The 19,138-nt window shown below is 51.8% G+C and overlaps 2 protein-coding genes across 12 annotated transcripts in view; one reads left to right on the plus strand and one right to left on the minus strand.

Moving 5' to 3' along the window:
* Positions 1 to 2,539, plus strand: part of Cyb561a3 (cytochrome b561 family member A3) — a 50,050-nt gene extending 47,511 nt beyond the window's left edge. For all 7 annotated transcript variants that reach the window (XM_076559750.1, XM_042260847.2, XM_015987336.3 and 4 more), the window contains 2 exons: positions 464 to 620; positions 1,203 to 2,539. In XM_076559750.1, coding sequence (XP_076415865.1) covers positions 464 to 620; positions 1,203 to 1,226 — 181 coding nt within the window. In that variant the 3' untranslated portion in view covers positions 1,227 to 2,539. The remainder of the gene's footprint in view (positions 1 to 463; positions 621 to 1,202) is intronic.
* Positions 2,540 to 5,305: 2,766 nt separating this feature from the next.
* Tkfc (triokinase and FMN cyclase) lies at positions 5,306 to 19,119 on the minus strand. 5 transcript variants are annotated; one of them, XM_042260796.2, is made up of 18 exons: positions 18,996 to 19,119; positions 17,567 to 17,675; positions 14,161 to 14,350; positions 12,943 to 13,053; positions 12,669 to 12,850; positions 10,696 to 10,774; positions 10,295 to 10,384; positions 9,654 to 9,688; positions 9,493 to 9,577; positions 9,308 to 9,397; positions 8,574 to 8,690; positions 8,104 to 8,223; positions 7,782 to 7,919; positions 6,791 to 6,897; positions 6,585 to 6,688; positions 6,443 to 6,476; positions 6,244 to 6,333; positions 5,306 to 5,891 (listed from the first exon to the last, which is right to left on the minus strand). In XM_042260796.2, exons 2-18 carry the CDS (start codon positions 17,567 to 17,569, stop codon positions 5,730 to 5,732), a joined length of 1,737 nt encoding a protein of 578 aa, XP_042116730.1. In that variant the 5' UTR covers positions 17,570 to 17,675; positions 18,996 to 19,119; the 3' UTR covers positions 5,306 to 5,729. The 5 variants fall into 5 exon arrangements, with proteins under 5 accessions (XP_042116730.1, XP_042116739.1, XP_006993907.2 ...); XM_042260805.2 differs by having other exon boundaries at positions 18,497 to 19,024; XM_006993845.4 differs by having other exon boundaries at positions 18,784 to 19,019.
* Between the last annotated feature and the right edge of the window lie 19 nt (positions 19,120 to 19,138).

A 19,138-nucleotide genomic window follows, 5' to 3' on the forward strand; every position in this document is an offset into this window, starting at 1 on the left:
GGCAGGTCTCCATTGTAAGACTGTTAAAAAAATGTGTAGTGAGGCACAGAGTAACTTACCTAAGCACACACAGCCAGTAAATGGCAGAAGTGGGAACTGAGTTAGGCAGTCTGCCTGCAGAGCCTGTCTGTCTATCTGTCTCATCACTGTTGTCCTGGGTTCTGAGGCAGTATGGTAAAGTGAACAGCAAATGAGATTGGAAATCAGCCCTGGATTTAGATCTTGGTTGTCATATGTACTAATTATGTAAATGTGGGCCAGTTCATTTCACTAGGATCTTCATTTGCTCATGGGTAAAGCACTACAAAGTTCCTGCCAGCCGTTACGGGCAGGACTTAGGAAGTATATATTATTTCTGGGTCATAGGAATCCAGTCTCCTGCTAGGCAAAAAAACCAACCAACCAAACAAACAAACAAGTTAGAAAATTCTCTCAAAGGCCCATATTATTTTGTCATTTTCAGGAAAAATGCCACCAAGCCCTACTCCAGCCTGCCTAGTGAGGCAGTCTTTGCCAACAGCACCGGGCTCTTGGTGGTGGCTTTTGGCCTACTGGTTCTCTATGTTCTTCTGGCTTCACCATGGAAGCGTCCAGATCCAGGAGCTCTGACTGACAGACAGGTATGGTTACTTGTCTCCCATTCTAGGTGGGGTAAGGCCACGTCTAGAGAAGGGCCCAGGACGGACTTGCAGCTTGCTGAGAAGACTGACCCTGTACTGTAGCCTGGTGGGAAGCCAAGCAGTTTGAAGGTGGAGACTGAGCGGCAGACGGGGACTCTGGCATCAGTGCAGCCGAGCCTGGGAGGGACTTCCTAGGCTTCCCCTCCCCTGCAAGAGTCCGTGGCTTTGTGAGATGACCCGTGCGTGCGTGAGTGCGTGCGTGCGTGCGTGCGTGTGAGGCCTCCAGCCTGGTGGAGTTCTGCCAGCTCTGTGGCTAGACTTGTGGGCTCAGCGACACATCAGGTGCTGAGGGCAGCAGGGCTTGCCTGTTCTTGGCCACTGAGGCTTCTGGCAGCTGTGGGCAGCTGTGCTGTGAACCAGTCTCGGGGACTCGGGGGCTTCCCTGAAGATCTGGTGGCTTGGCTGGGTTCCCCCTGCAGGGTGAGGGTCTGTCTGAGCAGCTCAGGCCTGGTGAAGCTCCTGAAGCTCAGGGGCTCCTTCACGGTCACATCTTTAATCCCTGTGCATCTTCCTTCTTTCCAGCCCCTGTTGCAGGACAGGGAGTGAAGCGGGCGGGGCTCCCGGGAGCAGGCGGCGGCGGCGCAGTCTCTGCTCCTCAGAAGCTCTTCTGTACTTGGGGCTCCTGGCTGGTTTCAGCAACAGACTTCTCTTGGGCCGGAGACCAAGCTTGCTACACCAGTTCCCGGCTCGCTCTCTCCAGCCATTTGCTGTCCATCTGCTTTTCTTGATGGCTTTGACTTGTTGGCATTTTTTCAAGGGCCTCCTTGCCTTGATCATTCATGTCTCTTCTGCTGGTGTGCAGAATTTGGGCTGCTTTCTCCTCACCACTCCTGGGGATGTGGTAGAAACCAAAGCTGAGGCCCAAATGTGGTCCATACATGCAAGATATAAAGTCTGCTCTCTGTGGGAGCATTTGTCTCGTTAGGCAGGCTTCCTCTGCTGTGTCTTGGATGTGCATTGGGGTGGGCAGAGACGCTGGGAGATAACTGATGGGACAGGAGCAGCAGAGAAGGCTCTGCAGTAGTCGGGTGCCGGTCCCTCGGAGCTGCTCTGTTCACTTGGGTGTGCTGTGTTGCGTGTATTGTGACCACGTGGCTCCCCCTCTTCTAGTTGCTGCTTCAACTGCTGCCTGGATCCCGCCCTTTCCCCGTGACTTACATGCCTGCCCCGCTCAGGCAACCCTATGGGCCCTGGTAAACTGTTCTCCCAAGAACAGACAGCCTGACCCTAGAGTCCCAAGTGATGGGTAACAGAGGTTTCAGTGGCCTTCCTTTCTGTCCCCTTGTGGGCGTGGGCTTTCCTGCCTCCTCTAGTCTCGATCTTCCCTGACAAGGCCCAGCCCACTATGAAACTGAAAACGGCATCATGAAGCAATTTGCTGGACAGAGTCCTGGGAACCACTGCTGCCTTCGAGGTGTTCCTTGTTGAGTACTGGGCGCTTTTGTCCCCACCCCCCATCCCCACCAAGGCCACCCAGCCTCCATGGTATGCCAGAGTGTGTGCTTTGATCTTCTCCTGAAGAGAAACTGGGTAGAGGGAGGAGTCTTGCCCCTCTCCTTTGTATTGGCCTGTGGCACTTCATGCCTTCTCAGATCAGACGGCCAGGTCCCCACTGCAGACCACTGTACTTAGCAGACCCGTAGGAGGAGTCGAGTTCCTGCACTCCCTGCAGATAATGATCAGGCTGAACTTCAACCCTGCTGCCAGAAGTTGGCAGGAGACCTGGCATAGACTTCCTGACCAAATGAAGCCTGCACACCATGGGTATCACTGCTGGGCACATTGGACATGACCACCTCCCGTGGTTTTCTACTTCTTCATGAATCTGATTTTTATTAAATGTGTTTTTAAACATTAAAGGTGTCTTCTTTTGTTCAGACCAGTCTTAAATAAAACCACTCATTTCTCATACTTTGGGAGGTTAGAAGTCCAAGGTGAAGGTGACGACATGGTCTGATGAGGGCCACTCACCACCATCTTCGTACTGTGGCTTCACAAGTCGTCCCCATGCCCTTATAAATAAATGATGGTGTATCCCATTCAGAAGGGTCCCACCCTCACCCCTAATCACTTACAAAGGCCCTATCTCTTTTGTTTTTTTTTTTAAATCTGGTTATCTGGTGTGGGTGTTCATGCTGATCCGTGGAAAGAAATACAGAGCCTTTTCCAGCTGCAGGGTGGATTTGTCTCTATGACTGAACTGCTGTGCCCAGTAAAGGGCCCTTTTATTGTTATAAAGTACACACTTGTAGCGAGTCAATTCCATATACCAAAGTCTTTTATCTAAGCCCCGCCCCCCAGAGGGACAATGCCAAGGGCAAATTCTCAGTAAAGAATACAACAGTGAGCTGGCAGTGGTGGCACACGCCGTTTAATCCCAGCACTCGGGAGGCAGAGCCAGGCGGATCTCTGAGTTGGAGGCCAGCCTGATCTACAGAGTGAGATCTAGGACAGGTACCAAAACTCAGAAACCCTGTCTTGAAAAAAACAGAAACAAAAACAAAACCCAACAAGAATACCACAGTGTTCTGGGTTGTTCTTAAACTAAGTTTGCATAGGCTTTGATCCCCTAGGAAAACTCTCAGATAAGACTTCAAACAGAAGGTACCAGAGATAGGAGGTAGCAGTCACAAAAGGCAGATCAAAGCTAGGTGCTAACGCTCCAGAGTCAAACCAGGTGTAGCTATGTGGGAATTCTCCCCATTTTTTTTTTTTTTTTTGAGATAGTGTCTCACTATGGAGCACTGGCTGTCCTGGAACTTGCTATGTAGACCAAGCTGGCCTCAAACTCAAGAGATCCTCCTGCCTCTGCCTCCTGGAGTGATCAGACTAAAGGGTGTGCCACCAGGCTAGGCTCAAGGCCCCACCTCTTAATTCCATCACATTAGGAATAAAAGTTTTAAGCATAGGAGTTCTATTGAAACACAGAAGTCTTCTTTGCTGACATGACAATATTGAGAGTTTTGGTAATTTACAAAGGTCTCAGGACAGGCTTGACCCTGACAGATGCAGAGAAGGGACAACCAGAAATCCATGATTGTATTTTTTCAAATTGCATGCTACTTAAATTTGTGTGGGTGTCCTTCATAGTGAATGGCTTTGGGACACACACTCCTTTCATTAGGAAAGGGGTGTTCCCTGCCTTAAAGTCTGGAAAACAGGACTCAAAAAGGGGTGGCGGTGGACAGGCAAGTAGGGTGACCTGCTGCTGTCACTCTGCTGGGTGATGGCAGAGTTGGGGTCCACAAGTCCTTGTTTGAGGCCAACCTTTTCCTCTCTGCTGGGCACATGTATCTGTGCATGCTGACGGCCAGATTTGTTGCCAGGGCCTTCTGATGGAGCAGACTGACAGAAGACCCTAGACCCAGAGGCCAGAGAATCCCAGTGCCTAATCTGAAAACACAGATGATGAGGTCCCTTTCTTAGGATGACTCTGGATGGTGACACAGTAGGAGGGGAGTGTGCCTGACACCAATGCTAACACTCGTTCTCTAGAACACCAGACTGCCCAGGATCCTAATCCTCACCTGAGTCTTCACATCCTATCCTTGTGAGATGGTTACCGTTCTGAAAAAAAAAAAAAACAAATCTTATTTTGTGTGTGTAGGCACGCCCGTGCCACAGCACACGTGAAGGCCAAAAGACAACTTTACCTCCTGCCACCTAATGGGATCTGGTGATCAAATTCAAGTTGTTAGGCCTTCAGGCTACTACCCACTGAGCCATCTTGAGGGCCTGAGATGGGTATTATTGAATTTTATAGATCTCAACTGGCTAAATGTGGGCATGAGTTCCCATAGCTGACTTAAAGCAGAACCAGCCTTTACACGGATATGACCTGCCAGTGCCTTGAATCACCTCTCTACAGTGAGGGTGTCATGCCTGGCGTGAGCTGTGTGTGCTGTCTCAGCGCACATCAGGCTTCCCACTGGTCAAGGTACAGGCAATGACTGCTCTAGAGCAGTGGGTCGGGACCCCTTTGGCAAATCTCCAACTCCAAAAAGATTTACATTATGATTCAGAACAGCAGGATTACGGTTATGAAGTAGCAATGAAAATAATTTTATGGTTGGGGTCACCACAACATGAGGAACTACATGAAAGGGTCACAGCATTGAGAAGGTTGAAAACCGGGGGCTGGAGAGATGGCTCAGAGGTTAAGAGCACCGACTGCTCTTCCCGAGGTCCTGAGTTCAATTCCCAGCACCCACATGGTGGCTCACAACCATCTGTAATGAGAGCTGGCACCCTCTCCTGTATACATAATAAATAAATCTTTTTTTAAAAAAAGGTTGAGAACCACTGCCCTAGAGAGACCTTGGGGCTGGTATGACTGCGGCTTCTGAACTATCCCAGAGCCTCAAAACACAGCAAGTACGTTTCTTCTGGGGACCCAACGCCCATGTAATTTCTGAAGAATGGATAGCTGATCTGGTGCAGAGAAGAGCCTTCGTGCCGATCTCTTGTGCACTGGTATGGTGTGTGCTAGACCGGGAAGGGAAGTCCCCACCCACGGAACCAGCCCAGCTGAGAACTCGTCTGGAGCACAGGCGATAAAGTGCCTGCCAAGAGAAGGGTCATGGTCACGGTAACCAGGGCTGAAGTCCCAAAGATGAGGCAGCAGCTTGTGGCTTCCATGGGTTTTATTAGCTTTCTTTCATACACTGGGTATAGGAGGCCTTCCAGAGGAAGAGGCCTTCCAGAGGAAGAGGCCTTCCAGAGGAAGAGGCCTGAAGTCTTGAAACCAAATGGGTACACCCAGTTCGAGGCTGTGTTGTACTCAGGAAAAGCCTTATCACTGACATTCAGAGCTGGCTGGGGTGGGTGAACATGACCTGAGGGACTCCTCTTCCCTGAGGAGGGAAAGGGCGGTCGGTGCTTGCTGGCAGAGCACGGGATCAGCCAGCCAGACACTTGTTTATGTTCATGGAACAGGTCTGGAGGTGCGGTGGAGGATGTCCTGCTCCATGCAGAGGATGGATGCTAGGGTGAGCGAGGGGGAAGGCAAGAGGAAGTAAGGAACGGGGAGGAGCTGAGGAGAAGAGGCAGTCATGCTTTCTGTATCTGTAAGACCTCCAGGATGGCACGGAAGACGGCGGCCACTGCCACCGCTCCAGGGTCCGGCTGATCTAGTCGTGCAGAGCTGATGTAACTAGCTCTTCCAGCACCGGCTTCCATGTTCTTGGTGGCCTCGGCTGCAGCTTCAGCACTCTGAGGAAGTGTGGGAGTAGGCTTAAGTACATGACACCAGGCCTTTCCCTTCCCACTGGGTCCTGAAAATCGGACCCTTGTCCTGTTCTGTCAGCAATCTCTGTACATCCATCCCTCAGTGGAAAGGTCACCTCTTCTCTACTTCTAGCAAAGGCTCCCTATTTGCTGAGCCTCAGCCCAGGTACTAGGCTAGGCTCAATGTATCTCCCTAGCCATAAAACACTTTGAGTTAGGAGTTCATTCCTAATTTACACAGGTGGACATGAAGGTGGGAAAAGCCATGAACTTGCCTAAAGCCATCTAGAAGTTGAAGCTTGGTGCTTCCTTGAATGTCTAGTCGAGCCTCACTCACCTTGACTGCTTTAGTCAGGACTGGGAGGAGACTTGTTCCTGGGCTCTTCCAGGCTTGGAACTCCTGTCCTGCTGCCCACAGAGAATCCAGCTGGACAAGGTCAGAGAGAGGGGGGTTGAGAAGAAGTCCGGCCACTGAGGATAGCTATAGGGTGTGTGGGCTCAAAAGGGGCAAGGGGAGCTACACCCTGAGTACACACCATTGTCCGGTCTCCTGGTGCAGCCTTTCCATACCTGAAAGAATGAGCAAGGTGTGAGGACAGGGCCTGGCTGGGAGCAGGGAGCATCTACCAGCCACCTCTCCAGCACACCCCGGTGTTAAGACACGGGGCCCTTGCTCACCTCTGCATGGCCTCCAGGCCGGCATCCATGGCAGCAGACCAGGCTGAAAGGTCAGTCTTGGCTTTGAGAGGCTGGGCAGCTGCAGTCAGGAACAGGCCATAGAGCTGAGGAGGACCAGAATGCTGAGTACACGGAGCTGGCCAGCACCCAGCCAAACCTGCATCCTTCCCCATCAGTCTGTCCGTCTAGGGCCGGCTTCTACTCACCGCCCCAGATGAGCCTCCCATCTTCTCCAGCAGCAGAACAGACACTTTGGAGAGTACCTGGGCAGGGTTGGCTAGAGCTGGGTCCTCCTTTAGCCAGCCCTGGATGGCTGCAAGTAGAGAGAGAGACAGGTGGCCCTTCAGAGATGCTATCCACTTCCTTTTCTCTCCCTGGCCTCTGCTAGTGTTTTCCTGATTGGTCTTATTTACTGAGAGATGTGCTTTCTGCTTTTCTTTTTTCTCTTCTCTTTCCCATTATCCTAGGTTAGCCTGGAAATCCTCATGAGCCACCATTGCCTGACTGTGCATTTTTGTAACCATGGAGACAGGAGTGGTGCTTGGCTTGAAGTAGATGCTGAATCCATCTATTGATTGATTGACCGAATGACTGACCAACTCACCAACCTACCTATCTCTGTCTGTCTATCTATCTATCTATCTATCTATCTATCTATCTATCTATCTATCTATCCATTATCTATCTATCTATCTATCTATCTATCTATCTATCTATCTATCTATCTATCTATCTATCTATCTACCTATCTACCTATCTGTTGGTTTTTTGAGACTGGCTTTCTCTGTGTAGCCCTGGCTGTCCTGGAACTCACTCTGTATATCAGGCTGGCCTGGAACTCACAGAGATCCCCCTGCCTCTGCCTATCAAGTGCTGGGATTAAAGGCCTGCACCACCACTGCCCAGCTGAATACATCTTTCTTGAATGGCTGAACTACAGGGCTTTCTGGTGATGTGGACATCTGAGAGTGCTAAGGGCAGCAGAATGGACTTTCTTCCTGTGATTGCTCTCCCATTTGTAGTGTGGGAAACTCCTTTCTTTTGGGAAAACATGCTGAGTGTGTGCCAAATGGCCTCACCTGATGAACAAAGGCAGCAACTCCATGAAAGCTCCTAAACGTTCTGGAAACTGTTTCATGGAATCTCAAATCTAAGAACTAGTATGCTATAGGCCCTGAGCACCCCACAGAGGCCAACCTTTGGCAGCACGGCTATGAGTAACGCCACAATCCCCGTCACCAGCAGCCCTGTCCAAAGCATTCAGGTGCTCCTCCAATCCGAGCAGGGTGGTGCATATCCGCTCCAGCACGAGCTTCATCTGCTTGGATGCTGCACCTAGAAAGGGAGGACAGCATGCAGAGGCCTTGCTGGACCTTCTCACAGCCAAACTTGACCAGGGTGGGAGATACAGGTGCCCAGGTCCCTGGACCACCATGTACCACCATGTACCCTTTGGTGCTCAAGCCAAAGTCCTGACCACCAAGGACTCTTGCCCCTCTCCATCAGTAGGGCCCAGTACCTTCTCCTGCAGTGGTGTGAGGGGCCTCTGGAGGCTCTGTGGGAGCTGCTCGGATCCGCTTCCGCCCAGTCACAGGGACCTTGGCCACATGAGGCCAGGCTGCTGCAGTAGTTTCAGCATCTAGAGGCAGCCACACAACTTTTTCAGACAAGATCAAGTAGGGTCTGGACTCCCCACCTGACCCCGAAGACTGGTTCCCTAAGCTGTCTACAAGAAGGCGGTCCACAATAAGAATACACTGTCTACTGCATACCGAGTGGGGGGCATTCTCTGGGGAGAGGGTAAGGCAGATGTGAGGAAGACATTAATATCAACTTTCCATAGCTGAGTGAGAGCTGAAGGCCAAAAAGCTAGAAAGAGCCTCTTCACAGGTCTGGAGCCACACTGTCACCATCAGCCCTAGTGCTATGAGCCTGTGGATGGATGATGGTTCCTTCTAGCAATGCCTTTAGGCTCCAGGTCTCTCTTACCTATCAGCTTCAGCAGGGGTTCATCCACAAGCAGCAGGGTAAGGGAAACACCAGGCATCTCTAGTGCTGACATGAAGGTACCCACCATGGCACGGGCAATCTTCACCCCACGGCCCTCTGCAATGCCAAGCACAGAAGCCTGTGAGTGGGCAAGAGAACTACCACAGAGCATCTTAAAAAGAAACCAAACAGCAAAACAAGGACCTTGCAGGTTGAGGCCTGTGATGAGTAGGGAAATGACCCAATTTCCTCAGAGCATCCCTCAGTGACAGCCCATTACCACATGTATCCCCTCCTGAGGGACTGATGAGTAACAGTTGTCATTTACTGAGTTCTTAGCAGGCACCAGGTGTCTTACATATAATCTCATGCACTTCTCATAACCACCTTACAAGGCAGGCACTGCTATTATTACTCCCAGACTCAGGACCCCAGCAGTTTAGTGGTAACAGTAACAATTTAACTCAAGCTTGTAACTGCTCAGCTGATGTTCTGGGCCATGACAGGACACTGCCTCAGTTGCTTTTCTTATGCCTAGGTACAAACTAGGTTCAAAGGGTTAAGGGAGCCAGGCGTGGAGACAGAGGCAGGAGGGTATCTGTGAGTTCAAGGCCAGTCTGGTCTACATAGTGAGTTCAGGCCAGCCAGGACTATATAGTGAGACATTGTTTCAAAAAAACAAAACAAAACAAAAAACCCAAAGAGCTAAGGGTCCTCTTGTAGTGTGGGCTCACCCAGCAAGCGTACAGCAGCATCAGCTATGATGCCCAGTTCCAGGAAAGACAGGCCACCCAGATTGTTGACTATCAGCATCACTGAAGAGCCTGTGGATAGATTATGACACCTTCAGTGAGACTTTTGGTGTCTCTATGCAGAGGAGCAGGAAGGTCTTGGAGACTGGGGACTACAGGCTATTCACCTGACTGTACAGGCACATGGGATACATTGGAGGTGTTTGTCATGTGGTCAAGCATGAGAGTGACAATCTTATCAGCAGGTGCCATCTGTTAGAAGAAGCAGGAGTGAGCTGTTTCTAGGACGCCTCAGGGTTGGGGTGGGCTGAGCAAGGAGTCTATTTACCTTTACCCGATGAACACCAGCTTCCCCATGGATTCCTGTGGAGAGATGTGGTCATTACTGGCTGGCTCACAGCCTGCTGATTCTCTTACCATGCTTTTAGCAATGACACAAATGAACACAAAGTGTTCAGCACAAGGCTAGACACAATGAATGTGGATAGTGGGTAGAACAGGAAAGAATAATGAAAAACAGGGCAGCATGTGGTGTGGCAGTAGAGCTAGCTGGGAAGTCACAGAGGCCATAGGACACTAATGCCTATTGTGTTAGAAACACACGGGGAGAGGTGGAACATGTCAGTCACAGACAAGATAGCCTTTGGACCAAAAGGGCTATACATTGGGGCTTGAGCAGGAGTACATGGGATGATGTGGGTAAAAGCGAGGTAGGAGAAACATGGCGTTCTAAGGTAGGAGAAACATGGTGTTCTGTGTGTCCAGAGCATGGGCACAGATGGCAGAGTGGATAGAAGTCAGGCAGGTTGGTATAGGCTGTGCCTCAAGTGCCCACCTATGAATCCAAAGACCACTTGGGGGACATCAAGTAAGCAGGGAGGCCCAGGTAGACAACTCCAGGACCTTAGAGGTGGGCAAAGCTCCAGGCCAAGAACAGGAATGGCAGGGGCATGGTGGCCACAGGCTTACCCAGGCCGACTTCTATTTCATCAGCTGCGAGCTCAAAGGTGGGTTTGGAGCCAGGGACGCTACAGGAGGACAAGCTCACCCCCAGGGTACCTAGGAACAAGGGAGCAGGAAAGAGATGCTGGTTCAGCTGTTGGCAGAGGGGCCAGGATGGCAGCAGCAATGCTGTGGAAGCCCTGGCTATGGCATCCTCTTCTCGGAGCAGGCTGCCCAACTCTTCATTTCAGTGATGAAGAAGAGAGTCCAAACTCTGGTACCCACAGCTTCCAGGCTCCAGGGCCTCCCTCAGGGGACCTTCCCCCAGCCCCCAGGGAAACATGGAAAGGCTTTTGGTGTAACTGGTAGGAGCCTGCTCTGAATCCCCAGGTCTGCCACATCCTCCCATCCTTGGGGCTGGCACTCACCCATGGCCTTGGCGACCTCGTTCACCCGCTTTGCGATCTCCTCCAGTCCCACACCTTCCTCAGCCAGAGCACCTGCCACCTGTTGCCACCCAGAGAGAAAGAGAGAGAGGATGGTGGGTGGAGGAGTCACTGGGTCACTGGGAGAAGAGGAAAGGCTGGGAAGAACTTTCTTGTTGGGAGGGAGGATCTCAGCATCTCTACACTAAATGTGGTCCATCAAATTTAGGGCAGAAGAATGTCCTCTCCTTATTTACAACATACCTGCTGGGAGTCTTCAAGAGTTTCTGTTTGGGGATGAGGGTGTGGATCCATGGCAGAAAGCTGGCCTGGCATGCATAAAGCCCATTCCCAGCAACACACACACACACACACACACACACACACACACACACACACACATCTCTCTCTCTCTCTCTCTCTCTCTCTCTCTCTCTCTCTCTCTCTCTCTCTCTCTCTCCCTCCCTCTTTTCCTCCCTCCCTCCCCACTCCAGTCTCGTGGAACTGGAACGGACTTTAAAAAGAGAGAAATGAACCTAGAGAAGGGTGATTTGTTCAATGTCACACAGCCTGTTGCTGTGTCCTGATTCTTAGATCTCTTTCTTCCATAGCACACTTTAGCTCGATTCATCCACCCTCCTACTCAGTTTTCACCAAGAATCTACTGAGCTGGAAAGAAAAAAGGGAGACTGAATCACAGTTTTTCTTTCAAGGAACTCAGAGTCTGAAGAAGACAAGCAGAGGCGCACACTGAAAATGACTGCACGATGGCACATGCATCAGGAGGCTGAGAGCCCCGAGGAAGGTGGCTCAGGGTGCTGAGGAGATGAGGGCGAGAGCCACAGGGAGCACCTTCGGTCTCCAGGAGTGAGCCAGGCCACAGAGGGTTGACCAGAGAGAGGATTCTGCAGGGACAGCTATAGCATACATAAGCCACAAAGGTGAGCTCCAGCCCAACAGATACAGGGAGGGACCTGATGTTTACGGAGCATAAGGGGAAAGAAGGGGTGCTGGGCAAGGAAGCCATGAGGTGGGGCAGGAGTGTGGTGGTGGAGTGGCTGGGGAGGCAGCTCAGTGGTTAGAGCACTTGGGGCTCTTGCAGAGGATCCAGGTTTGGTTCCCAGCACCCACATGGCATCACAATTGTCTGAAACTCCAGTTCCAGGGGATCCAACACCCTCTTCTGGCCTTCCCCGGAGCTGGAGTTATGACACTTGTGACCTACCATGTGAGTGAAAGGAACCCATCAGCCAGTGCTCTTAACTGCGGGGCCATCTCTCTGGCCCTCAAATAAATAAAAAGAGTGTGGTGGGCACCCCCAACCAAGGGGCTTGAGCTGACTATGGGAACCTAAGATGCTTTCAGTGAGATGAAAATTGGGCATATACACATTTTTGTTGTTGTTGTTTTGACACAGGGTCTCACTTTGTTGTCTAAGCTAGCCTCAGTTTTAGCCTTCTGAGTGCTGATGAATATGCATTTTAAAGACACCCCTGGCCAGGCGGTGGTGGTGCACGCTTTTAATCCCAGCACTTGGGAGGCAGAGCCAGGAGGATCTCTGTGAGTTCGAGGCCAGCCTGGTCTACTGAGTGAGCTCCAGGAAAGGTGCAAAGCTACACAGAGAAACCCTGTCTCGAAAAACCAAAAAAAAAAAAAATGACACCTGGAGATAATGTGGGCAACAGACTGGCAAGGCAGGAATGCAGGAAGCAAATAGGAAGCCCAGTGAAAAGGTGAGTACAGTTGTAAGACTAAGAGCCATGGCACACAGTGAAGGTAGTTAGGGCAGGCTATGAGGAGGACCTATGCAGCACTGGGAGACGTGCTAGGGAGGGGCAACTGACTAGGTGTGGGGAGGGGAGGAAAGGGAACTGGGCCTGCATTCTGGGCTTAATGGCTGAAGCAATGGTGGGGACTTGGTAGAGCAGGGTAAAGAAATGGCTGGTGCCTCAGGGTCCCAGGTCGGGGAGGCTAACCTTGTGGATAAGCACTGTGCCACACAGGCCACGCCGGCCTGCCTTCTTCAGGACAGTGAAGGCACTGTCATCTCCAATTACCACCATCTCCACAGGGATGCCCTCGGCCTTGGCCTGCTCCATAGCAACTCCAAAGTTGAGTCGATCTCCAGTGTAGTTCTTCACGATGAGGAGGGTGCCCGCTGCAGGAGCAGTAGTGTGGTATTGTTAGCCTTGCCCTCACCCACCCCCAAAGTGCCCACCCACAGCGTTTTCTCCCATATGCAAGCCTGACCTGTGCCTGCCTGGGCCACAGCTCTAATGGCTGCCAGGATGCTGCCCACAGCTGGAGAAGCGAACACGGATCCTGCAATGACCCCTGTCAGCATCCCCTTCCCGATATAACCTGGAGATGGAGAGAAGGGAGGATGCTGGGTTGAGTCTATGTACCTGTTATCCCTGGGGCTTCCCACATCCTGAGCTCCATGTTTGGGCAACCCTACTGTGTGCTTGTGCTATGGCTAACCCTCCATAGGAGTCATCTTGGAGGGACTTCCCCTGACTTCTACCCCTGATTCAGAACTCGGTCCCCTCCTACCATTTTTTTGGTCTTCCTCCTGTTCTTTGTACATAAAGCTTTGGAAAAAGGATTAACTGAGTGTTTTGCAAGTATGTATGTATGTGCACTATGGCACCATGTGTGTGCCTGGTGCCCACGGAGGTCAGTGGATCCCCTGAAACTGGTTACAGATGGTTGTGAGGGGCTATGTGGGTGCTGGGAACTGAACCAGGTCTTCTACTGTAAGAGCAACAAGTACCTTCTAATGTTTATTCACTGTACATTCTAATGTTTGTTATATCCCCCGAGGCTCTCTGAAGTTCTCTTACATCTATCTTCCTGGAGTGGGGCATGAAAGTTCCCCTGGGCAGGATCTTGCCTGATTCACAGTGTGCTCTGTACAGGCCAGGTGTATAGCAGGCTCGCTAACATGTGCAGAATGAATAAATGGAATACTGAGGTGGACAGGAAAGATACAAATGACACAAGGTCTGACCCTGCTGTAGGGCTCCTAACGAGGGCTCACATCCCTGGCATCAAACAGGAAACCAGCTAGGATGCTTCAAGTGTGGGGAAGGCATGGCGGGGATGCAGGAGACGGGTCCTGCTTTGGGCTGGCAGAGTCAGGAAAGTGTCATGGAGGCGCTGGGTCAGTGGGACTGGAAAAAAGGGCAAGGAAGACTTTTATAATCGCCAACTCTTGAGGCTGGGAGAGCCTCAGAGATTATCTGGCTCAACCCTACATTTCTAGAGCTGCAAGAATTCATATACTGTGTGAATTCACAGGCTGTGACTGACCTTGGGGCAGCTGGGTGTGGGAGGATGGAGACTGGGTCCATTCCTAACTCTGGCATCAGCATTATCTGTCTGGTACCTCATACTAGCACTGAGGATCTCCCAAGATCCCTCCTCTGCTCTGGCCAATACCCCTCACAATTGACACAAGATGCTCACCGACATGGGCAGGCTCATGGCCTGAGCCTCCACCTGAAAGAAGTGCCACCCGGCCTTTGAGGCTGTCCAGGTCAGAACGCAGGGCCACACGGTACCCTTGGAGGAGCTGCAGGTTAGGGTTACAGGCCACTACCCCAGCAAGGGCCTCATTAGCACACTCTTCCACTGAGTTCACCAGCTTCTTGGAGGTCTAGGGAGGAGGAGGAAGAGGAGGTTCAGAGTGTGGTCAGCAGGGACCCCCATCCTGTCCAGCAACACTACTTTGCCAAATTTCTCCAGGAATCTCATGGAAGGGGAAAGAAATTACAGAAGCCGCTTAGGAATTTGGAGGTCACAGTGTGCCTTGAATTGTTTCATTGCCAGGTGGGTATATATGCCTGTGACTTCTCAATTTTCAACTCTTTATTCAGTGCTTAACTCATAAGCCTTTTGCACCATGGTTTCTGTCTGTCCTGAAAAACAGTTTTGATGTAAAGCTGGGGGAGTTGGTGTCCTCACTAGGGAAAAAAAAAACAATGAAACTGGGGCCCTGTCTGTTTCTGTCAGAGGAGTCTTAGGCTGAGGTTCCTGTGATGGGGGACAGGCCTGGGCAGGCCCCACACCCATCTGATGAGACAACTGGGCTTCATGTGCTCCAGCTGGACTTCTCATGCAGGGTGGCAGTGCCTAGGGCTGGGCCCTGCATATTCACAGAGTAGAATGGGAACATGAATATCATTTTTACATGCTATGTGAGAGAGGCACACACATGCATGGTAGCACAGAAGAAAGGGACCTCAATCTCCTGAAGGGACCCAGGATGTCTTTATGAAGAATAAGTAGGAGGTATGTATAGGAGGTATGTAGGCACTGGGAAGAGGGGGGCTATTATAGGCAGAAGGAAGCATAAGCCAAGACATGGAGGTGTGTGATTGTACAGTGGCTCCACGGAGCATCAGAGTGACCCAAGTACCATGGGGCCGCAGGAAGAGGTAGGCAGGGAGGGATCATAAACCACAGGAGCAATCTTGTGAAGAGGAGTTGTTAGGGTCAAAGCCTCAGCTCTGCTGCCCTAACAAACTAGACTCAGCTGCAGATCCTCGATGTGCCAACTAAAGAAACAACAGTAAGGAGCAGAGAACGGAGACTGATTCATGTGTGCTCACTGGGAAGAGGAGCAAATAACGAGGTCCAGTGACTCCCCTCTCCAAGTCAGGGTACCGACAGGAGGTTTGGATTTAAATAGAGAGCAAGGGGTAGGAATACTCTAGCAGATCTAGCTGGGTGTGGTAGCACAGGCCTGTAATCCCAGCACTTGAGAGGTAGAGGCTGGAGGGTTGGGAGTTCAAGGTTAGCATTAGCTACATACCAAGTTTGAGACACATAAAAACTGAAACAAGACTGACTGATGGTGGTGGCGCACATCTTTAATCCCAGAACTCAGGAGGCAGAGGCAGGTGGATCTCGAGGCCAGCCTGGTCTACAGAGCAAGTTCCAGGACAGCCACGGCTAACAGAAACCCTGTCTTGAAAAACTAACAAAAACAAACACCCCCCCCCCAAAAAAAAAAAAAAACATGAACAACAGCAGCAGCAGCAGCAGCAACAGCAGCAGCAAAACAACCCTTAAACAAAAAGCCTGATCATTCCTAGTCAAGGGGTGGTTCTGCCCATCACTGACCCATGGCTCTCTGCTCTAGGTTTTCTTGCAAGGTGGTCTGAAACATTGTGAGAACTGTGTGCAATCTCTTCCTGGCAGTTTCTCCTGACTAGCACCAGGGCTTCTGTTTTTACCTTCGCCCAGATGAGTTTCCTGGGACAGCTCCAGTTTCTTGGGAGGGGGCATTGTTTTAACAGTCTGTTAGCTAATAGTTGAAGGGGGTGCAAATGTCTCTCTTTAGAAAGCCTTCCTTCCTGCGGGGCAGTTACACCGTGATAAACTAGGACATACTCAGGAGGGGGGCTGGGGGTTCAGCTGAGTCTTTACAGGGGTGCAGCCAGCAGGGAGCTACGGGGCTAGAGTAGCGGAGAGCACAGGCTCCCTAGTCACCGGGACTCAGGGAAGAAAGGTCGGTGCTGGGCTCCACTCTTCCTCTGAACAGCAGTTTACTAAAGTAGAGCTTTGTATCAGTGTCGTGTCCCTTTTGTGAACAAGCTTTGAAAAGCTGGAGCTAGCTAAACAGTTGTGACAGGCCTGGAATGCAGCACCCGGCCTTTGTCCTCAGGAGACTCAAAGTGGACCCTGAGGAGGCTGCCGGCGCCACCTAGTGGTCCCAGCAAAGTGCACTTCCTGCTTCCTTTCTGAACCTGCCATACCCAGTAGGAACCTTTATGCAAAAGGCAGCATTGATGTCTCCCTGCCAGGCTTTCCTCCATTTAACAAGGGCCAAGGCCTTAACACTTGCTGAAGGATGGGGGGGGGGGGGATAGTCCAGGCTAATAGGCAGCAAGCAGAATAAGGATAGGCTCCATTTCTTAAGCATTAAGAGCCAGGCTATTTCAGTACTTATGAACCTGTTTTAATTTAATTTTCCAAAAACCTTTTGGAGGGAAGGTTAGCACAACAGACGACTGTGCTCAAAGTCACACAGCCAGCAAGTGCCCTAGAGCTGCCTGGGTCACCTCAGCCACAGGCTGCTCTCCTAAGGTGCTGCAGCAGACACAGGGTGCCAGAGGGCTCGTCCCGAGAAAGGCACAGCGTGGGGACAGAGGGATCACTGCACACAGTGAAGCTGTGTATTGGCATCAACTCCAAGCCTAGCCTCCAGCCCCACCACCCTTCAAGAGACTGCCAATCATCCCTGCACTGGAGCCTTTCCTGTTTCTCAGTAACCCCAGGGGAAGGAAAAGCAAGAGAAGGGAGGTACTATGTGAGGCCACTGGGATTCTGGCCTAGAATCCACACCACACAGCAACGTGGTAGCAGGTCTTAATCTGCCATATTGCAGATGGGGGTGGGGGAGAGGAGAGGCTCAGAGAGGTGACATAGTAGTGACACAGGGGTGGGGTTCGGCTCAGATCTGAACCCAGGTCTGTTCAAGATCAGTTTTCAAGCAAAGCCCTGGATCCTTGTGAGCCTCCCATGAACCACTTCTCCGCTCTGGGCTGAGAAGAACAGGCACCAGATCATTCTTCCTGGTTCCCTCCTTGACTAGTAAAGTGACTTATTACACAGTAAGTGACTTGTTGTTCTGCTCTAAGTGCATGACTGAGATCCTAGCCACAGGGGTTTCAGAGTGCCTCGGGTCAGCCTCACTCCTGGCCTGGCCCAGTGGCCTGCAGGAAAGGGAACAGGGATCAAGCCTGGAGATACAGACCTCGGAACCTCAGGAGGCAGCAGCATCTCAGCTGGGGAACAGGGAAATTCAGGGGGCTCAGAGAGGTGATCCCCAGGGTCCTCCCTCTACTCTGCCCCCCACAGGACTCACCATGGTAGAGGAGTTCTGGAACAAGCTGAGCTCACACTTCTGCTCTGAGCTGCTGCAGACTGGCCACTCCTGAGTGCTACCTGGTCTCAAGTAGAGGCAGCGGCAGCACCTGCAGGGGTAGCGAGGACTTGAGCTGCCGAACGAACGCACTGGCAGCCAACTGGCGCAATCACGCCTCCAGCGCCTTAGGAACTAGGGAGCTGCCTCAGACTTTGATCCAAGTCCAAACTCTAGGACGTGGGCTAGGGATGGAGAGCAGCGTGGGCCTGACCAAGGTTCACACCCACACTTGGCCTGAAGACAGATCAATTCATGTGGGGCACAGGGTTGCCTCTCTGCCTGGGAGCAGTACCCACCTTCCTCATCAAGGAGCAGAGTTACCCACAGAGTAACTTCATATCTTACATGGGTATCACTAGTGGGTGAAAATGTACAAAGATCTCCACCTTGCTGGCTGACCACACCAGGATCAAGCCAGCCCTGTGACCTTATTTTACTTCTGGAATACGGACTGAAAGCTCTAGCGAGTTGTCCAAGATTGTACTGGTAAGAGACAGGACTTGAGCCCATGTCTATTCTTATTACAAAGCCGAATTAATGTTCCTCCTGATCATCCAGTTCTCCAAAGTCAGGCAGAGTCCCGGCTGAGGACATCTGAGGTATAAACCACTCTTCAGTTAGACCTGGTTTAGCAGTGTCGTTGGTCTAGACCTAGCTCCACCCATCTCTGCCTCAACTCACTAGGGAGACTTCTAGTTAAACTGATCCCGTTAGGCCTCAGCCTCATGTGAGCTCCTCTCTGGCATTTTGCAGATGCTTCTGGCCTCAGAATCTGCTGCTCCTTGAGGGGGTGGGGAGGTGGAGGCTGTTTGATGAAGCCGGGGGGGGGGGGGGGGGGGCTAGATCTGCAGCGCGGACTGCACTGGCCACCTGGGTCATCAAGGCTCCTGCTGTGAAATTTCCAGCGCTGTTTGTGCTTGCGTTCAGAATCTGTATCGCAGTAGGGGCACTGAATTGTGCTGGCAAGTGATTTAGGTAGGCAGCCCTTTCATTTCTTTAGAAATTAGAAGAGGTGAGCATCCAGGCCCCCAGGTGAGGCGGGGGGGGGGGGGTCGTCCTAACGTCAGCTGAGGGCACTCGATGGCCCTGGAGGGGCTGGAAGTTAAGCAAAGGAAAGCCCGGTTCTAGTGTGGGATGTGCAACAAGACCTTTGTCACCTCTTCCCAGTCCTCCGCAGCCCTTCCGGTTCCAAAAGGGGAAAAACAGCCCTGAGGACGCCTGGAGCTAGGGAGGAGGGAAGGAGGCAGACTCTGAGGAAGGAAAAAAGCGCGGATTGGGGAAGGGGAGCCAGCAGGCGGGCTCTGAGGGCCCGGGGGGCGTCGAAGAACCGTCCCGGACCACTAGCTGGAGGCCGTCCCCGTCTGCGTACCCTAACCGTCGCTCTCATCCGGGTACTGCGGCCTCTGGCGGTAAGAAGGGGGCGGGGCCTCGGGGGGGCGGGGCCTCGCTTGGTTGGCCGCCTCGGGCTCCGCAAGTCCTCCAAGAGGCCAGGTGAGGCCGTCCCGTGATCCT

Source organism: Peromyscus maniculatus, chromosome 1, assembly GCF_049852395.1.
Source record: "Peromyscus maniculatus bairdii isolate BWxNUB_F1_BW_parent chromosome 1, HU_Pman_BW_mat_3.1, whole genome shotgun sequence".
Lineage (NCBI taxonomy): Eukaryota > Metazoa > Chordata > Mammalia > Rodentia > Cricetidae > Peromyscus > Peromyscus maniculatus.